This window comes from Rhinoraja longicauda, chromosome 4 (genome assembly GCF_053455715.1).
Source record: "Rhinoraja longicauda isolate Sanriku21f chromosome 4, sRhiLon1.1, whole genome shotgun sequence".
NCBI lineage: Eukaryota > Metazoa > Chordata > Chondrichthyes > Rajiformes > Arhynchobatidae > Rhinoraja > Rhinoraja longicauda.
This window is the reverse complement of record NC_135956.1, coordinates 11,723,116-11,737,607: the sequence shown is the minus strand read 5'-3', so window position 1 is coordinate 11,737,607 and position 14,492 is coordinate 11,723,116. Positions and strand designations below refer to the sequence as shown.

General features: G+C 37.5%; 1 protein-coding gene across 1 annotated transcript in view; it reads left to right on the top strand.

Moving 5' to 3' along the window:
- tmem67 (transmembrane protein 67) overlaps window positions 1–14,178 on the top strand; it is an 86,465-nt gene extending 72,287 nt beyond the window's left edge. The window contains exons 19-25 of the mRNA XM_078398411.1: window positions 755–835; window positions 965–1,081; window positions 2,150–2,266; window positions 2,366–2,470; window positions 8,893–8,995; window positions 11,964–12,106; window positions 14,098–14,178. Coding sequence (XP_078254537.1) covers window positions 755–835; window positions 965–1,081; window positions 2,150–2,266; window positions 2,366–2,470; window positions 8,893–8,995; window positions 11,964–12,106; window positions 14,098–14,178 — 747 coding nt within the window. The remainder of the gene's footprint in view (window positions 1–754; window positions 836–964; window positions 1,082–2,149; window positions 2,267–2,365; window positions 2,471–8,892; window positions 8,996–11,963; window positions 12,107–14,097) is intronic.
- The last annotated feature ends 314 nt before the right edge of the window (window positions 14,179–14,492 follow it).

Here is a 14,492-nt window from a genome sequence, read left to right as displayed (position 1 = left end):
CCAATAACTAAGACTGCAGTGACATTTTGACATGAATGATGTTCCTGTGAAAATGTGAATTAAAGTTGTTGAGTAAGATTGCAAGAACGCTGAGGCCAGATAATCTTAATTCCTGTTCCTTGTTCTGACTTTTAATAGTTATTTTTTTAATTGTTTTTATCAATGGACCTTCGCACTTTCCAGACTTGGTAAATGCTCTTGAGAGTGCTTCCTGTATCATTTACATCTATCAATTAAAAATCAATAAAGGAGACATGTTCATATGTATTGCAAGGATCAATTTGTAAAAAGGCCACTGCAATATGTGTAAATGAAGAGTAATCATTTTTATCTTTTTAGAGTCATACAGTGTGGAAACAGGCACTTCGGCCCAACTTGCCCACAACGCCCAACATGTCCCATCTACACTTGTTCCACTTGTCTGTGTTTGGTCCATGTCCCTCTAAACCTGTCCTATTCATGTACCTGTCTAATTGCTTCTTAAATGTTATGGTAGTGCCTGCCTCAACTACCTCCTCCAGCAGCTCGTTCCATACATCCACCACCCTTTGCGTGAAAAAGTTACCCCTCAGATTCTTATAAAATCTTTCCGCCTTCACCTTAAACCTATGCCCTCTGGTACTCGATTCTCCTACTCTGGACAAGAGACTCTGTGCGTCCACCCGATCTATTCGTCTCATGATTTTATACAACTCTATAAGATATTTTTAAAATATTGTTTCAAATGCTGAAATTATTGCTTTTTTTTTTGTAGATAATTGTCCGTGCAAGTATTTACGAACGATTTGTGGAAGACAGAATAAGTCAGTTTATTGATGTTTGCTCAGTCAGTAATGTGAGTACAGTAAGATTTGATGTCTTATTGAAGACGCATTTGTTATAATTATAATTGTTATAATTGTTATAATTGTTATTGCACGATTAAAATAGCTATTTATTGTAGTTCTGCATTATTATTTTGTAGATCTCTGTTATCATTCTGTCACACAAATGCTTTGGATATTACATCCATGGGAGGTCTGTGCATGGTCATGCTGACACTAACATGGAGGAAATGAACCTGAATCTAAAGAGAGAGGCGGTATGATGTTTTACACAAATTTACACACAGTTATCAGCAAAATAAAAGCTGAAAGCGATGAAAGTAAACAATGGGTTTGTGCTGTGAAACAGAGAATTGTTAACATATTCACAAGGCCAAATCTCCAAGAGCAGAGCCTAGACTTGTTGCAATCCCCAAGATTTCTAATTAGATCCTCGGAACATGAGAGATATTTGAAACTATTTATAGGTTTTTACGAAGAGCAAAACCTTCCCCCAATTTAGCCAGCATCTAAGAGACAGGGACACCTCAGGCTGCACCCAAGTTATTTTTGTTTCCGAGAAGGATTCTGTATTTAGAAACCTGAAAACGCTGGTCCACCATTTCCAGGTTAGGTAACTGCAGCTATGAGAAGTGTATACCACAGCAATGTTTCTGGCAATAATGGTGGGTGACCAACATTCAGCCAAACAGGTCTGCAGATGTTTCTACCTGTTATATTAAACCATAATTTCTCTTTCAATGCCGTTCAGAATTTTCCATTTTCATTTCTAATGTTGTAGCGTTTGTATATTGATTATTTCATATATTTATGAAGAGTTAAACAACTTATTTTGTTTCCCTGTTTGTGGGATTCATTTTGTTTATAGATTGAAAACCCTTTCTGCTTTTTGGCTAGTCGATCTCTCAAACAGATACTTTCTGCTTTCCTATAAACCAATTGAAAACTATCCATTGTACCTGTGCTAGAATCATTATAAATTGAACACCATTGACCTTGAAACTGATAGATATTTTATCGTGGGTGCTCATGGTAGTCATATTAATTCCTGCATACCATTTTTCTGAGATAATAATTTTGCTCCGTAACCCAGCAAAAGCAAGAATGTCGTTCAAGCATTTTATTCTTTAATGCATAAATTTCATCAGTCCCTAGTCATTGACATAATTTTGAGCATTTCCATGTTTTTTCAATGCATACTTTCTGCAAATAGCATCATTCCCAGGAACAAACGAACAAACGAGAGTTTTAGTATATAGATAAGTGAATATACATCAATTTTATTTGTGTAAACGTTCTGATCGCAAATAATTATTCCTTCACAGGAAAACCTATGTGGTCAAAGAGGGTTGGTTCCCAACACGGAAACGGAGACATTTCAGATATTCATCACAAGCAAAGTCAGAGAGCAATATGACAAGATTCGAGAGCCATTAAATTGGGTTTGAGTAATAATTTATTACCTTATGACCATGTCAACAAATAAATTAAATAGAAAGCACTTCAAATGTTCTATTCTGACATTTTTATCAATTTTGCAGATCAGATCACCTGGCCACCTGGTGAATAGTGCGGAGGATGTTGTTGAACAAAGAATGAAGGCCTATAATACCACAAATAGATTTCTTGGATCATTCATTGATCATGTAGGCATATTGCTATTTTTGATCATTTTACCAGCAATCACAAGGTATTCTGTACTGGTTATCATAAAATACTTAATGTAGTAAAAAGGAACCGCAAATGCTGGTTTATACCAAAGGTAGTCCCAAAATGCTGGAGTAACTCAGTGGTTCTGAAGAAGGATCCCAACCCAAAATATTACTTATCCATTTTCTTCAGAGAAGCTGCCTGACCCGCTGAGTTACTCCAGCATTTCTTGCCTATCTTTGGTATAAACCACCATCTGCAGTTAATTTTCAATACATTTTGACTGCTGCACTGTGAAGTCTCTTCAGGGTATGCCTACTTTGAAGAACGTTTCCTCCACTCTAGGTTTGAAGAAGGGTCTTGACCCGAAAAGTCACTTATCCATTTTCTCCATAGATGCTGCCTGACCCACTCAGTTATTCCATCATTTTGTGTCTATTTTTATCATAAAATACTTACTTTACCTCGGAAAGACATAAAATACTGGAATAACTCAATGGGCAGGCAGCATCCCTGGAGAACACGGATGTTACAGATAGTCTTGATTAATACGGGTGTGGTTACGGGGGAAGGCAGAATGGGGTTAGGAGGGAGAGATAGGAAAGCCATGATTGAATGGCAGAGCAGACATGATGGGCAAAATGACCTAATTCTGGTCCAATCACATGACCTTATAATAAGTGACATTTCACGTCAGGGCCATAGAAACATAGAAACATAGAAAATAGGTGCAGGAGGAGGCCATTCGGCCCTTCAAGCCAGCACCACCATTCATTGTGATCATGGCTGATCGTCCACAATCAATAACCCGTGCCTGCCTTCTCCCCATATCCCTTGACTCCACTAGCCCCTAGAGCTCTATCTAATTCTCTCTTAAATCCATCCAGTGATTTGGCCTCCACTGCCCTCTGTGGCAGAGAATTCCACAAATTCACAACTCACAATATGAAGAAGATTTGGCCTGCTGAGTTACTTCAACATTTTGTGCCTTTCTTTGGTTCTTTGCAGTTCCTTGTTTCTACACATACTTTACCTTGACCTCTGATCCTTGGAGTACGGACCAAATGCAGGCAAATATCCGGGTAGGCAAGGACAAGTTGGGCTGTAGGATCTGTTTCCATACCATATAGTTCTGTGACTCCATGACCCTCATCTTATATAATCAGAATTCTGATCCTTCTATTTTCTTTTTGTACGCAAATTCCTCAATATTTGTAGATTTGGAAAATTGTCTGCCGGATGTATTAAAGCTTTACATAGTCTAGAGGAGATCATCCTATCAAAGGTTGAGCATGAATGACTAATGATTCATAAAGCCATTAACAGAAAAGAAGACCCTTAGATTAGATTACTGGTTAATATTGATTGGAGTTAATAATTACATCAGTATTGATTTATTACATTGATATGCTTGTACAAAAGGAAATTAGGAACATTTCTTGGAGCCTTGCTGCTAACAATTAAATCTGTGCTATAAATATCATCACTACTGCTCATCAGAGTTTATTATTCATATGAGGATTGTGAAGGAAACAAGGGACAGCTTCAGACCAACTGTTATCAGGCAACTGAATTATCCCACCACAACTAGAGAGCAGTCCTGAACTACTAACTACCTCATTTGGGGTGGGAGCTGCTTTACGTCCTCATCGTTTACCCTAGGTAGTACTATGGAACTGGCAAAATTTGCAGCAAAGCGTCAACTACGGTACTCTGAGGCACCAATTGCCACTTTTTGATAAATATTTTTATTAAACATAAGTACATATTAATAAAATATACTTATCACATACATTCGTAATATTATTAATATTAACAATTATGTCTTATATATTTCTATACTTTTTTTTCCAGAGAGGGAAAGATAGAGAAAAATAAAATAAAAATAAGAAATCCAAATTGGAGAAATGAATGGAGTATTAAAAAAGTTGTCTATCATTGGAGATATATCAATGATTTATTATACATAATTCTTCCTCCATTCCATTATTCAGGCCACAGTCAGGTCCTCGCACCAAGCCATTTTGACCCTTTAAATATGCAATAAATGGAGACCATATTCCTCTGAAAAGATTCAACCTGTCCATTAGTACAAGTCTCAATCTTTCCAGATGAAGTGTCTCCGACATTCCTGTAATCCACATTTTAATTGTGGGGGATGTAGGACCTTTCCAGAATTTCAATATTAATTTTTTCCCAATTATTAAACTATAATCAATAAAAATTCTTTGATTCATTGTTATTAATTGATCTGTTTCTAATATTCCCAGTATTATTAAGTTTGAGTCAGGGATCAGCTTCATATTAACAACATTCGAAATTATTTTAAATATTTCTGTCCAGAATTTAGTGATTTTTTCACAGTTTGTGAATATGTGCGTTAAGTTAGCTTCCAATTGCTGACATTTGTCACAAATGGCAGATATATTTGGAAAAATACTATGTAATTTAGCTTTTGAATAATGTAGTCTATGTAATATTTTAAATTGTATAAGAGAGTGTCTAGCATTTAGCGAACAGTGATGTATGTGTTGTAAACTTTCATCCCATATATCAGGTCTAATAATTTGACCTAATTCATTTTCCCATGATTGTCTATATATTTCTGTCCTTGGAGCGTCGTTTTCCAGTAAAATATTATAAATATATGATATCAATTTTTCTGTATTTGGGTGTTTATTTAGACATTCATCTAAAATCTCTGTCTTTCTATTTCTAATTTCATGTGTATTTGCTTTTACATAATCTCTAATTTGTAAATATCTAAAGTAATCTTTTGAATGTAATCCATAAATTTGTTGTAATTCTTGAAATGAAAGGAAAAAATTTTCCCTATAGAGATCTCCCATCTTATTAATTCCACAGTTTTTCCATTGTAAAAAACCTTTATCTATCATTGAAGGTTTAAATGTGATGTTATTTACAATAGTAAGAGCTAGTGGTATACATTCCAATTTTAATGTTTTCTTTATTTGTTTCCAAATACGTATTCCACTATCTATTATAAGGTTTTCACTATAGGTTTTCTTACTTATTTTATTATTGGCGAATAAAATCGAACTAATTTCAAAGGGAGAACAATCTTCTTTTTCCATTTTTAACCAGGTTGGTTGTTTATCTGTCTCTACTAACCAAAAGTTAATATTTTTAATATTGACTGCCCAATAATAAAACATAAAGTTTGGTAGAGCTAGACCTCCATTTATTTTTGGTTTACATAAGTGTTTTTTTTTAATTCTATGGCTCTTATAATCCCAGATAAAGTTAGTGACTATGGAATCAATCTTTTTAAAAAAAATTTTAGGAAGATATATCGGAATCAGTTGGAAAAGATATAATAATTGTGGAAGAAAAATCATTTTTATTGCATTAATTCTACCTATCATTGAGATTGGTAATGTTTTCCAATATAAAATATTTTTATTTAATTTATTCAATAAGAGCGGAAAATTAGATTTAAATAAAGAATCAAATCTTTTTGTTACATAAATTCCAAGATATTTTATTTTTTCGTTTGCTATCTTAAAAGGAAATTGTTGTAATATATGTAGATTATTTACCCTTATCGGCATAAGTTCACTTTTATTCCAATTAATACTATATCCTGAATATGATCCAAATTCAGTTATTAATTTTAGTAAATTTGGAATACTAATTTCCGGGTTTGTGATATAAAGTAATACATCATCCGCATATAAAGAAATTTTATTTTCAGTATTTGTGGTGTCATATCCATATATTTCAGGATGTGTTCTCACCCGTTGAGCTAAAGGTTCTAATGCAAGTGCAAACAATAGTGGGGATAAAGGGCAACCCTGTCTGCAGCCTCGAAATAGATTAAATTTATTTGATAGTATTTGATTTGTTATTATTCTAGCTGTTGGATTGGTATATAATAATTTAACCCAAGTGATAAACTTCTCTCCCAAATTAAAAAATTCCATAACCGAAAACAAATAAGACCATTCCACTTGGTCAAAGGCTTTCTCCGCATCTAACGAAATAATTACTAAGTCTTTATTAATACCTCTTTTCGAATATATAATATTATATAATCGTCTGAGGTTATATGAGGAATATCGTTTTGGTATAAATCCTGTTTGATCGGGGTGAATTAGTTTATTAATAACTGTGCTTAATCTTTGTGCTAATATTTTCGTTAGTATCTTTTGATCAGTATTTAAAAGAGCTATAGCTCTATATGATCCTGGGTCCTCCAGATCTTTGTCTATTTTAGGTATAAGTATTATAATAGATTCATTTAACGTTTCTGGTAGTTTCTGATAAGTATAGATATTTTCATAAAGTATCTTCAGACGTGGTGTGATCAGATCATAAAATGTTTTATAAAATTCCGAACCGATACCATCTGGTCCCGGTGTTTTACCATTTTTTAATGATCTGATAGATTCTTCAACTTCTTTTACTGAAATTTCCGCATTTAGTGATTCTCTATTTTGTAAATCCAACCCCTTCAGATTACATTTTTTTTTAAATGCTTCTATTCCTATCCTATTTTCTGTCGTTTTAGCTGAATATAGATTTTTATAATATTGCAGAAATCTCTCATTAATATCTTTAGGTTGTACTAAAGGTTCGCCAGTATGTGATTTAATCCTATGGATTATTTTTTCTCCTTCCATCTTTCTAAGTTGACGAGCCAGTAATTTATGAGGTTTATCTCCAAATTCAAATTGTGATTGTTTGGTGTATTGGTAATGTTTTACGACTGGTTAATATTGCATTGGAGTTAATAATTACATCAGTATTGATTTATTACATTGATATGCTTGTACAAAAGGAAATTAGGAACATTTCTTGGAGCCTTGCTGCTAACAATTAAATCTGTGCTATAAATATCATCACTACTGCTCATCAGAGTTTATTATTCATATGAGGATTGTGAAGGAAACAAGGGACAGCTTCAGACCAACTGTTATCAGGCAACTGAATTATCCCACCACAACTAGAGAGCAGTCCTGAACTACTAACTACCTCATTTGGGGTGGGAGCTGCTTTACGTCCTCATCGTTTACCCTAGGTAGTACTATGGAACTGGCAAAATTTGCAGCAAAGCGTCAACTACGGTACTCTGAGGCACCAATTGCCACTTTTGATTGTTGTAGTTGATATACGAAAGAACAACCTCATTGATGACCCTCAGAATACCTTTGATTGGACTTTACCTTGCACTTAACGCTAATCCCTTATCATGTATCTAAACACTGTAAATGGCTTGATTGTAATCATGTATTGGCTTTCCGCTGACTGGCTAGCACGCAACAAAAGCTTTTCACTGGTACCCCGGTACAAGTGACAATAAACTAAACTAAAACTGAAATGTCCGACATGATATATACCATGATACAAGTGACTGTAGAGGCTATAATTTGTCAAATACATTTTTTTTAAACTGCTCGAGGAACTCAGCGGGTCAGGCTGCGTTCGTGGAGGGAAAAGAACGGTTGACATTTTGGGTTGGGACCCTGCATCAGAACTCCTCCGGCATTTTGTTTTTTGCCACCATATTACAGCATCTACAGTCTCCTGTATCTCTATGATATATGTCCAAGTCTGATTCTGGCCTTTTGGCCAACCCTGAATATCATCACCAAATCATTGAAGGTCCAATAACTGTCCAATAATAAGCCATTTTCAGATTGCCTGGCTATAACCTTCAAGATACTTCAAAATCAGTGCTGTAGCAAAGCCTGACAGTACAACAAAGATGGACAGGGAAAGTAGGTTATAAATAAGGCACAGATTGATAAGTAAGGTAGGTCAACTCAAGCACAGAGTCAGTCAACCCAATAAATTAGAGCAGAGAGGTAAGTGTGGAAAAATGTGAAGTTATTCAATTTAGGTGAAAGGGTAGGAAAGCAGGGAATTATTTAAATTACAGGTGACATTGGTCTTCAGAAAAATCTTGCTAATGGGATAGTTTAAAGTGCATCCAACAGCTGTTGTAAATGCTGCTGGCACTGGATGATCTGTCCTTGACATTGCTACTCCAAGCTATTTGCGATCACAGTGCTATTATTTATGATGTGACTATGATTGAGATCAGCTTTGAGCACCACCATGCTTAATCGTGTCATCCACTTTAAAGCACCTAACCCTGTTCTCATTGACTACCTCCAGCAACCATTTAGAGTTGGCGATCGACCAATTTTGTTTAATTTGCAAGCCAATTATTTTTTGCCGACAGGGTTCCATTAAATTTTCCATGTTTAGAGAGCCTCATAAAAATGATCGTTTTTATCTTTGTGTTTTCGTTTTTGAATTTCAATAATTGGAGCCCCTTCTTTCAATGCAAAAGCAATTTTCAGAATGCACTCCCTGGTTAAATAAGGTTATTCTGCTAACAATGTTACCATTTAAAAAAGCTTTAACATTTTTTTTTTTGGTCTGGTTCCAGGCACTTCGTGACATGGATTACATTGTGCAAGATAAACTGTTATTGGAAAGAATAATTGGGATGGAGCTGCATGAGCCAATGGACAAGACCATTTTTTATAATGGTATAATTTCCATATATACGCTTTAGGTTTCCTATTTTCCTGATTTAAATACAATATTTGCATCGATTCTAAAATCTAATAATCAGTTGGAATATTTTAATAATAAGTCACCAATTCATGTTCCATCACGGGAGAAGCAACTTTGTAACCATTTGAAGTTTTGGATGAAATACTTTTATTTAATTTTATTTAATGAAATACAGTTTAGTTAAGATACAGTTATTTATCACAAGATGAATTAATAACATCATATTAAGGATAGTTACTTATCTGAAGATGAGTTAATGACAGAAATAGTTTCATTGTCAAATATTTTATTGTGCAATAAATTTAATTATAGTATCACCAATGGACAAAAACAGTACAGATTATGTAAAAAATAATTATTTCTTAAACATAACCACATGCTGCCTGATACGTTGAGTTATTCCTAAGTGTCTATCTTTGGTTTAAACCAGCATTTGCAGTTGCTTTCTACTACGCTAGGATTTTTCCCTACCAAAGTGAGATTTGCTTTCCCTTAATTCATTTGGCTTCTTTCTTGCAACGATGTAATGAATATTAGACATATATCTACCAGCTCAGTGGACTTGATGGTTGACATCCATTTGGCAAGGTGAGAAGACCTTGGCGGCACGGTAGCGCAGCGGTAGAGTTGCTGCTTTACAGCGAATGCAGCGCCGGAGACTCAGGTTCGATCCTGACTACCGGTGCTGCACTGTAAGGAGTTTGTACGTTCTCCCCGTGACCTGCGTGGGTTTTCTCCGAGATCTTCGGTTTCCTCCCACACTCCAAAGACGTACAGGTTTGTAGGTTAATTGGCTGGGTAAATGTAAAAATTGTCCCTAGTGGGTGTAGGATAGTGTTAATGTACGGGGATCGCTGGGCGGCACGGACTTGGAGGGCCGAAAAGGCCTGTTTCCGGCTGTATATATATGATATGATATATGATATATGATATAAGACGTGACCCATCAACACTTTATATGTATTTTGAAAGATATTTGTTTCTGGCGAACAGTTGGCAAAATAAAATGGCCACCAGCTTCATAAATTGCATTAGGAAATATCGGAAACATTATGTCCATAAGTTAAAGGAGCAGAATTAGGCCATTTGGCCCATCAAGTCTTTGTCATTCAATCATGGCTGATCTATCTCTCCCTCTCAAAACCATTCTCATGCCTTCTCCCAATAACCCCTGACACCCGTACATCAATAATCTGTCAATCTCCGCCTTCAAAATATCCATTGACGGCCTCCACAGCCTCCTGTGGCAATGAATTCCACTGGTTCACCACCATCTGACTAAAGAAATTCCTCCTCATCTCAATTCGAAAGGTACGTCCTTTTATTCTGAGGGTATGGCCTCTGTTCCTCGACTCTCCCACTAGTGGAAACATCCTCTCCACATCCACTCTATCCAGGCCTTTTACTATTGGGTAAGTTTCAATGAGGCCCCCCCTCATCCTTCTAAACTCCAGTGTGCACAGGCCCAGTGCCATCATAGAAACATAGACATAGGAACATAGAAAATAGGTGCAGGAGGAGGCCATTCGGCCCTTCGAGCCAGCATCACCATTCATTGTGATCATGGCTGATCATCCACAATCAGTAACCTGTGCCTGCCTTCTCCCCATATCCCTTGATTCCACTAGACCCGAGAGCTCTATCTATCTCTCTCTTAAATCCATCCAGTGATTTGGCCTCCACTGCCCTCTGTGGCAGAGAATTCCACAAATTCACAACTCTCTGGGCGAAAAAGTTCCTTCTCACCTCCTTTTAAATGGCCTCCCTTTTAATCTAAGACTGTAGCCCCTGGTTCTGGACTCCCCCAACATTGGGAACATTTTTCCTTCATCTAGCTTGTCCAGTCCTTTTATAATTTTATATGTCTCTATAAGATCCCCTCTCATCCTTCTAAACTCCAGTGAATACAAGCCTAGTCTTTTCAATCTTTCCTCATATGACAGTCCCGCCATCCCAGGGATCAATCTCGTGAACCTACGCTGCACTGCCTCAATTACAAGGATGTCCTTCCTCAAATTAGGAGACCAAAACTGTACACAATACTCCAGATGTGGTCTTACCAGGGCCCTATACAACTGCAGAAGAACCTCTTTACTCCTATATTGAAATTCTCTCGTTATGAAGGCCAACATGCCATTAGCTTTCTTCACTGCCTGCTGTACCTGCACGCCAACTTTCAGTGATTGGTGTACAAGGACACCCAGGTCTCGCTGCACTTCCCCCTTACCTAACCTGACACTATTGAGATAATAATCTGCCTCCGTGTTTTTGCCGCCAAAGTGGATAACCTCACATTTATCTACATTATACTGCATCTGCCATGCATCTGCCCACTCATTCAACCTGTCCAGGTCACCCTGCAACTTCCTAACATCCTCTTCACAGTTCACACTGCCACCCAGCTTAGTGTCATCTGCAAACTTGCCTGTGTTACTTCTAATTCCTTCCTCCAAATCATTAATATATATGGTGAACAGTTGCGGCCCCAACACCGAGCCTTGCGGCACTCTTTGAGCGACTGCGGTTGATGTCTGTACAGAGTTTGTACGTTCTCCCTGTGACCTCGTGGGTTTTCTCCAGGTTAATTGGCTTCAGTAAAAATGTAAATCGTCCCTCGTGGGTAGGATAGTGTTAGTGTACAGGGCAATTATGGTCAGTGTGGACTCTGTGGGCCGAGGGGCCTGTTTCTGCACTGTATCGCTAAAGTCTAAAAGCCGCAGGGGAATTTGTTGCCAAGTACATTGCTGTAGATTTGTCGAGTACTTTCTTTAAGGTTAGAAATGAGAAGTGAAGTTTCATCACAGACTGAAAAATCAGGATCAAGATGTATAACTCGAAGCAAAATAGATTTTCAATCATTATTGATTCTAAAAATACGTTAATAGTGCAGTTAACTTATGTTGTGCTGACATTATAACATTTTGCTCTACTTTATCTCAGATGAAAAGCTTTCATTCACTGAAGTCCTATACTATGGCAATGAAGAAACACTTCTAATTTTTGATACGCTGTTCTTCTGTATTGTGGATCTTGCTACCCAAAATTTTATTTTTGCTTCCTTTCTAACTTATGTACAACAAAAGGTATGTGCACATTTGTACTTTGGACACACAAGTACTGCAAGCAGGAAAACTGTATGAATTTATTGTCATAGAATTATCATACAGCATGGAAACAGGCCTTTCAGACCAACCTGCTCCATCTAAGTTTGTCCCATTTGCTTAGTCGGGGATAGGTGGAACCTCAGCATACAGTTTAGTTTAGTTTAGGTGAGTTTAGCCGTACTGTGGTACAGTGAAAAGCTTTAGTTGCATGTTGACCAGTCAGCGGAAAGACAATGCATTATTCCAATCAAGCCATTCACAGTGTACATATACATGATAATGTTTAGTGCAAGATAGTGCAAGTGATGCTTGGTCATGTCGCATGCTGAAGCTCTGGGCTCCTTGTGACAACACTGGCCAAGGCCAAGTGCTAGGTGTATCTGGACCCCAGAGTTGGCAAGTCCCAGTGCTCCATTACCAGACTCCATGGTGAGTCCAGCAGCAGAGTGGGAAGTCAGATACACCGTCATCTCACTGGAACTGCCGACTTGAGGTATGATTCTGCCCAAAGCTTCAGCTGATGACTTTCTCTCAACGCCATTCTAATGAAAAGTCAGATTCGAAATATTTGGACATCAAAGATGCGCCTGATTTGCTGAATATTCCCAGCATTTTCTCTTACAAACACAAAAATGGATGGCACGCTGGCGCAGCAGTAGAGTTGTAGCCTTACAGCACTAGAGACCCGAGTTTAATACTGATTACGGGTGCTGTCTGCACGGAGTTTGTACGTTCTCCCTACGACCGCGTGGGTTTTCTCTGGGTGCTCCAGTTTCCTCCCACATTCCGAAGGTGTGCTGGTTTGTAGGTTAATTGGTTTCTGTAATTGTCCTAGTGTGTAGGTCGCAAATCTGGGGTAACATCGAACTAACGAACAGGTGAACGATGATCAGCGCGGACTCAGTAGGCTGAAGGACCTGTTTCCATACTGTATGTCTAAAACTCAAACAAAAAAAATCAGCAGAAGTGAGGAGAACCCGTCTACATTCTAGCAACCTGATGAATGGTCTTGATCTGAAACGTCACCTATTCCTTTTCTAGAGATGCTGCCTGACCCACTGAGTTACTCTATCACTCTGGAAATGTTACCTAGCCATGTTCTCCAGAGATGCTGCCTGACCCTCTGAGTTACTCTATCACTGTGAAACGTCATCTATCCATGTTCTCCAGACATGCTGCCTGACCCGCTGAGTTACACCAGCATTTTGTGTCTACCTACATCCTTTTGCTGATTTCCAGACTTCAGTATGGCGCTGGTTGATTAATATTGAACTGTGGGTGGCAGATGTTCTCATACTGGCAACCATATCCCCACCCCCCTACATTTTAATTCTTTGGAAATGCTATTTTACGTAATTACATGTTGTATGATTGCGGTTAGCTGTAATGATAGTTATAGTCAGTGAAGATTTGGGGTTCCAATTCCTTGATCAGTGCACACTCAAGCATAGTTGTGCACATTTTAATAAATATCCAAATTAACCTAAAGTTAACCATTGGCTTTTTTCAATGGGACATTTTTTTACTCTGCCCTTTTAAACTAGGGAGATCAAACATTGGGAAGGGTCTCGACCCGAAACATTGAAGAAGGGTCTCGACCCGAAACGTCACCCATTCCTTCTCTCCCGAGATGCTGCCTGACCTGCTGAGTTACTCCAGCATTTTGTGAATAAAGGGAGATCAAACATTGGGTATTAAGGATTACATTCTGGAATTCACAGCTTTTTCCACAATGCCACAAGAACTGGAGCATGCAGTATTATAGAGAGAAAATAAGGAACCCTCAAAGTGTAGGCTGTCACATATTGACCATGTGGACAAGGTACCTAAGATGGGAGAATCTATCGGCGCAGTCAGGAGGTTGGGACTAGATGGCACAGGTTTGATGGGCTGAATGGCTTCCTTTGGTGATTTAATCTTTTGATTCTTTAAATACGTCTATAAAACTTTGTCTTCTTTCTGATTCCAAGATTTTTCAGTTCATTCGTAGTACAGCCGGACGTAAGAACCTGGCTGCAAAAACACTAATCGATGAAAGATTCCTCCTCTGATATGCCCAGAAATTGAGGAGCCTATTGGGATGACACCTGTCAACTGCAGCTCTAGAATTGAAAACTGCTCTCGGACGGTTGCATATATTTCTCATTAATCAAAAAATAATAATATTGTTTGCATTTGTTGTGAATACAAACTTGCAGTCGTGATATTGTATTGCAACAACATATGGTTGTATGCACCAATTTGGCATGTGTTCACTAGCGAGTCTTTACTTAATCAGTTTTTTTCCTGTTCCTTTACCTTTACACAAATCCCATCTTCTGCAAAACTGGTGGGTGCGTGTTTTCTGTGGATGTTATTTTATAAC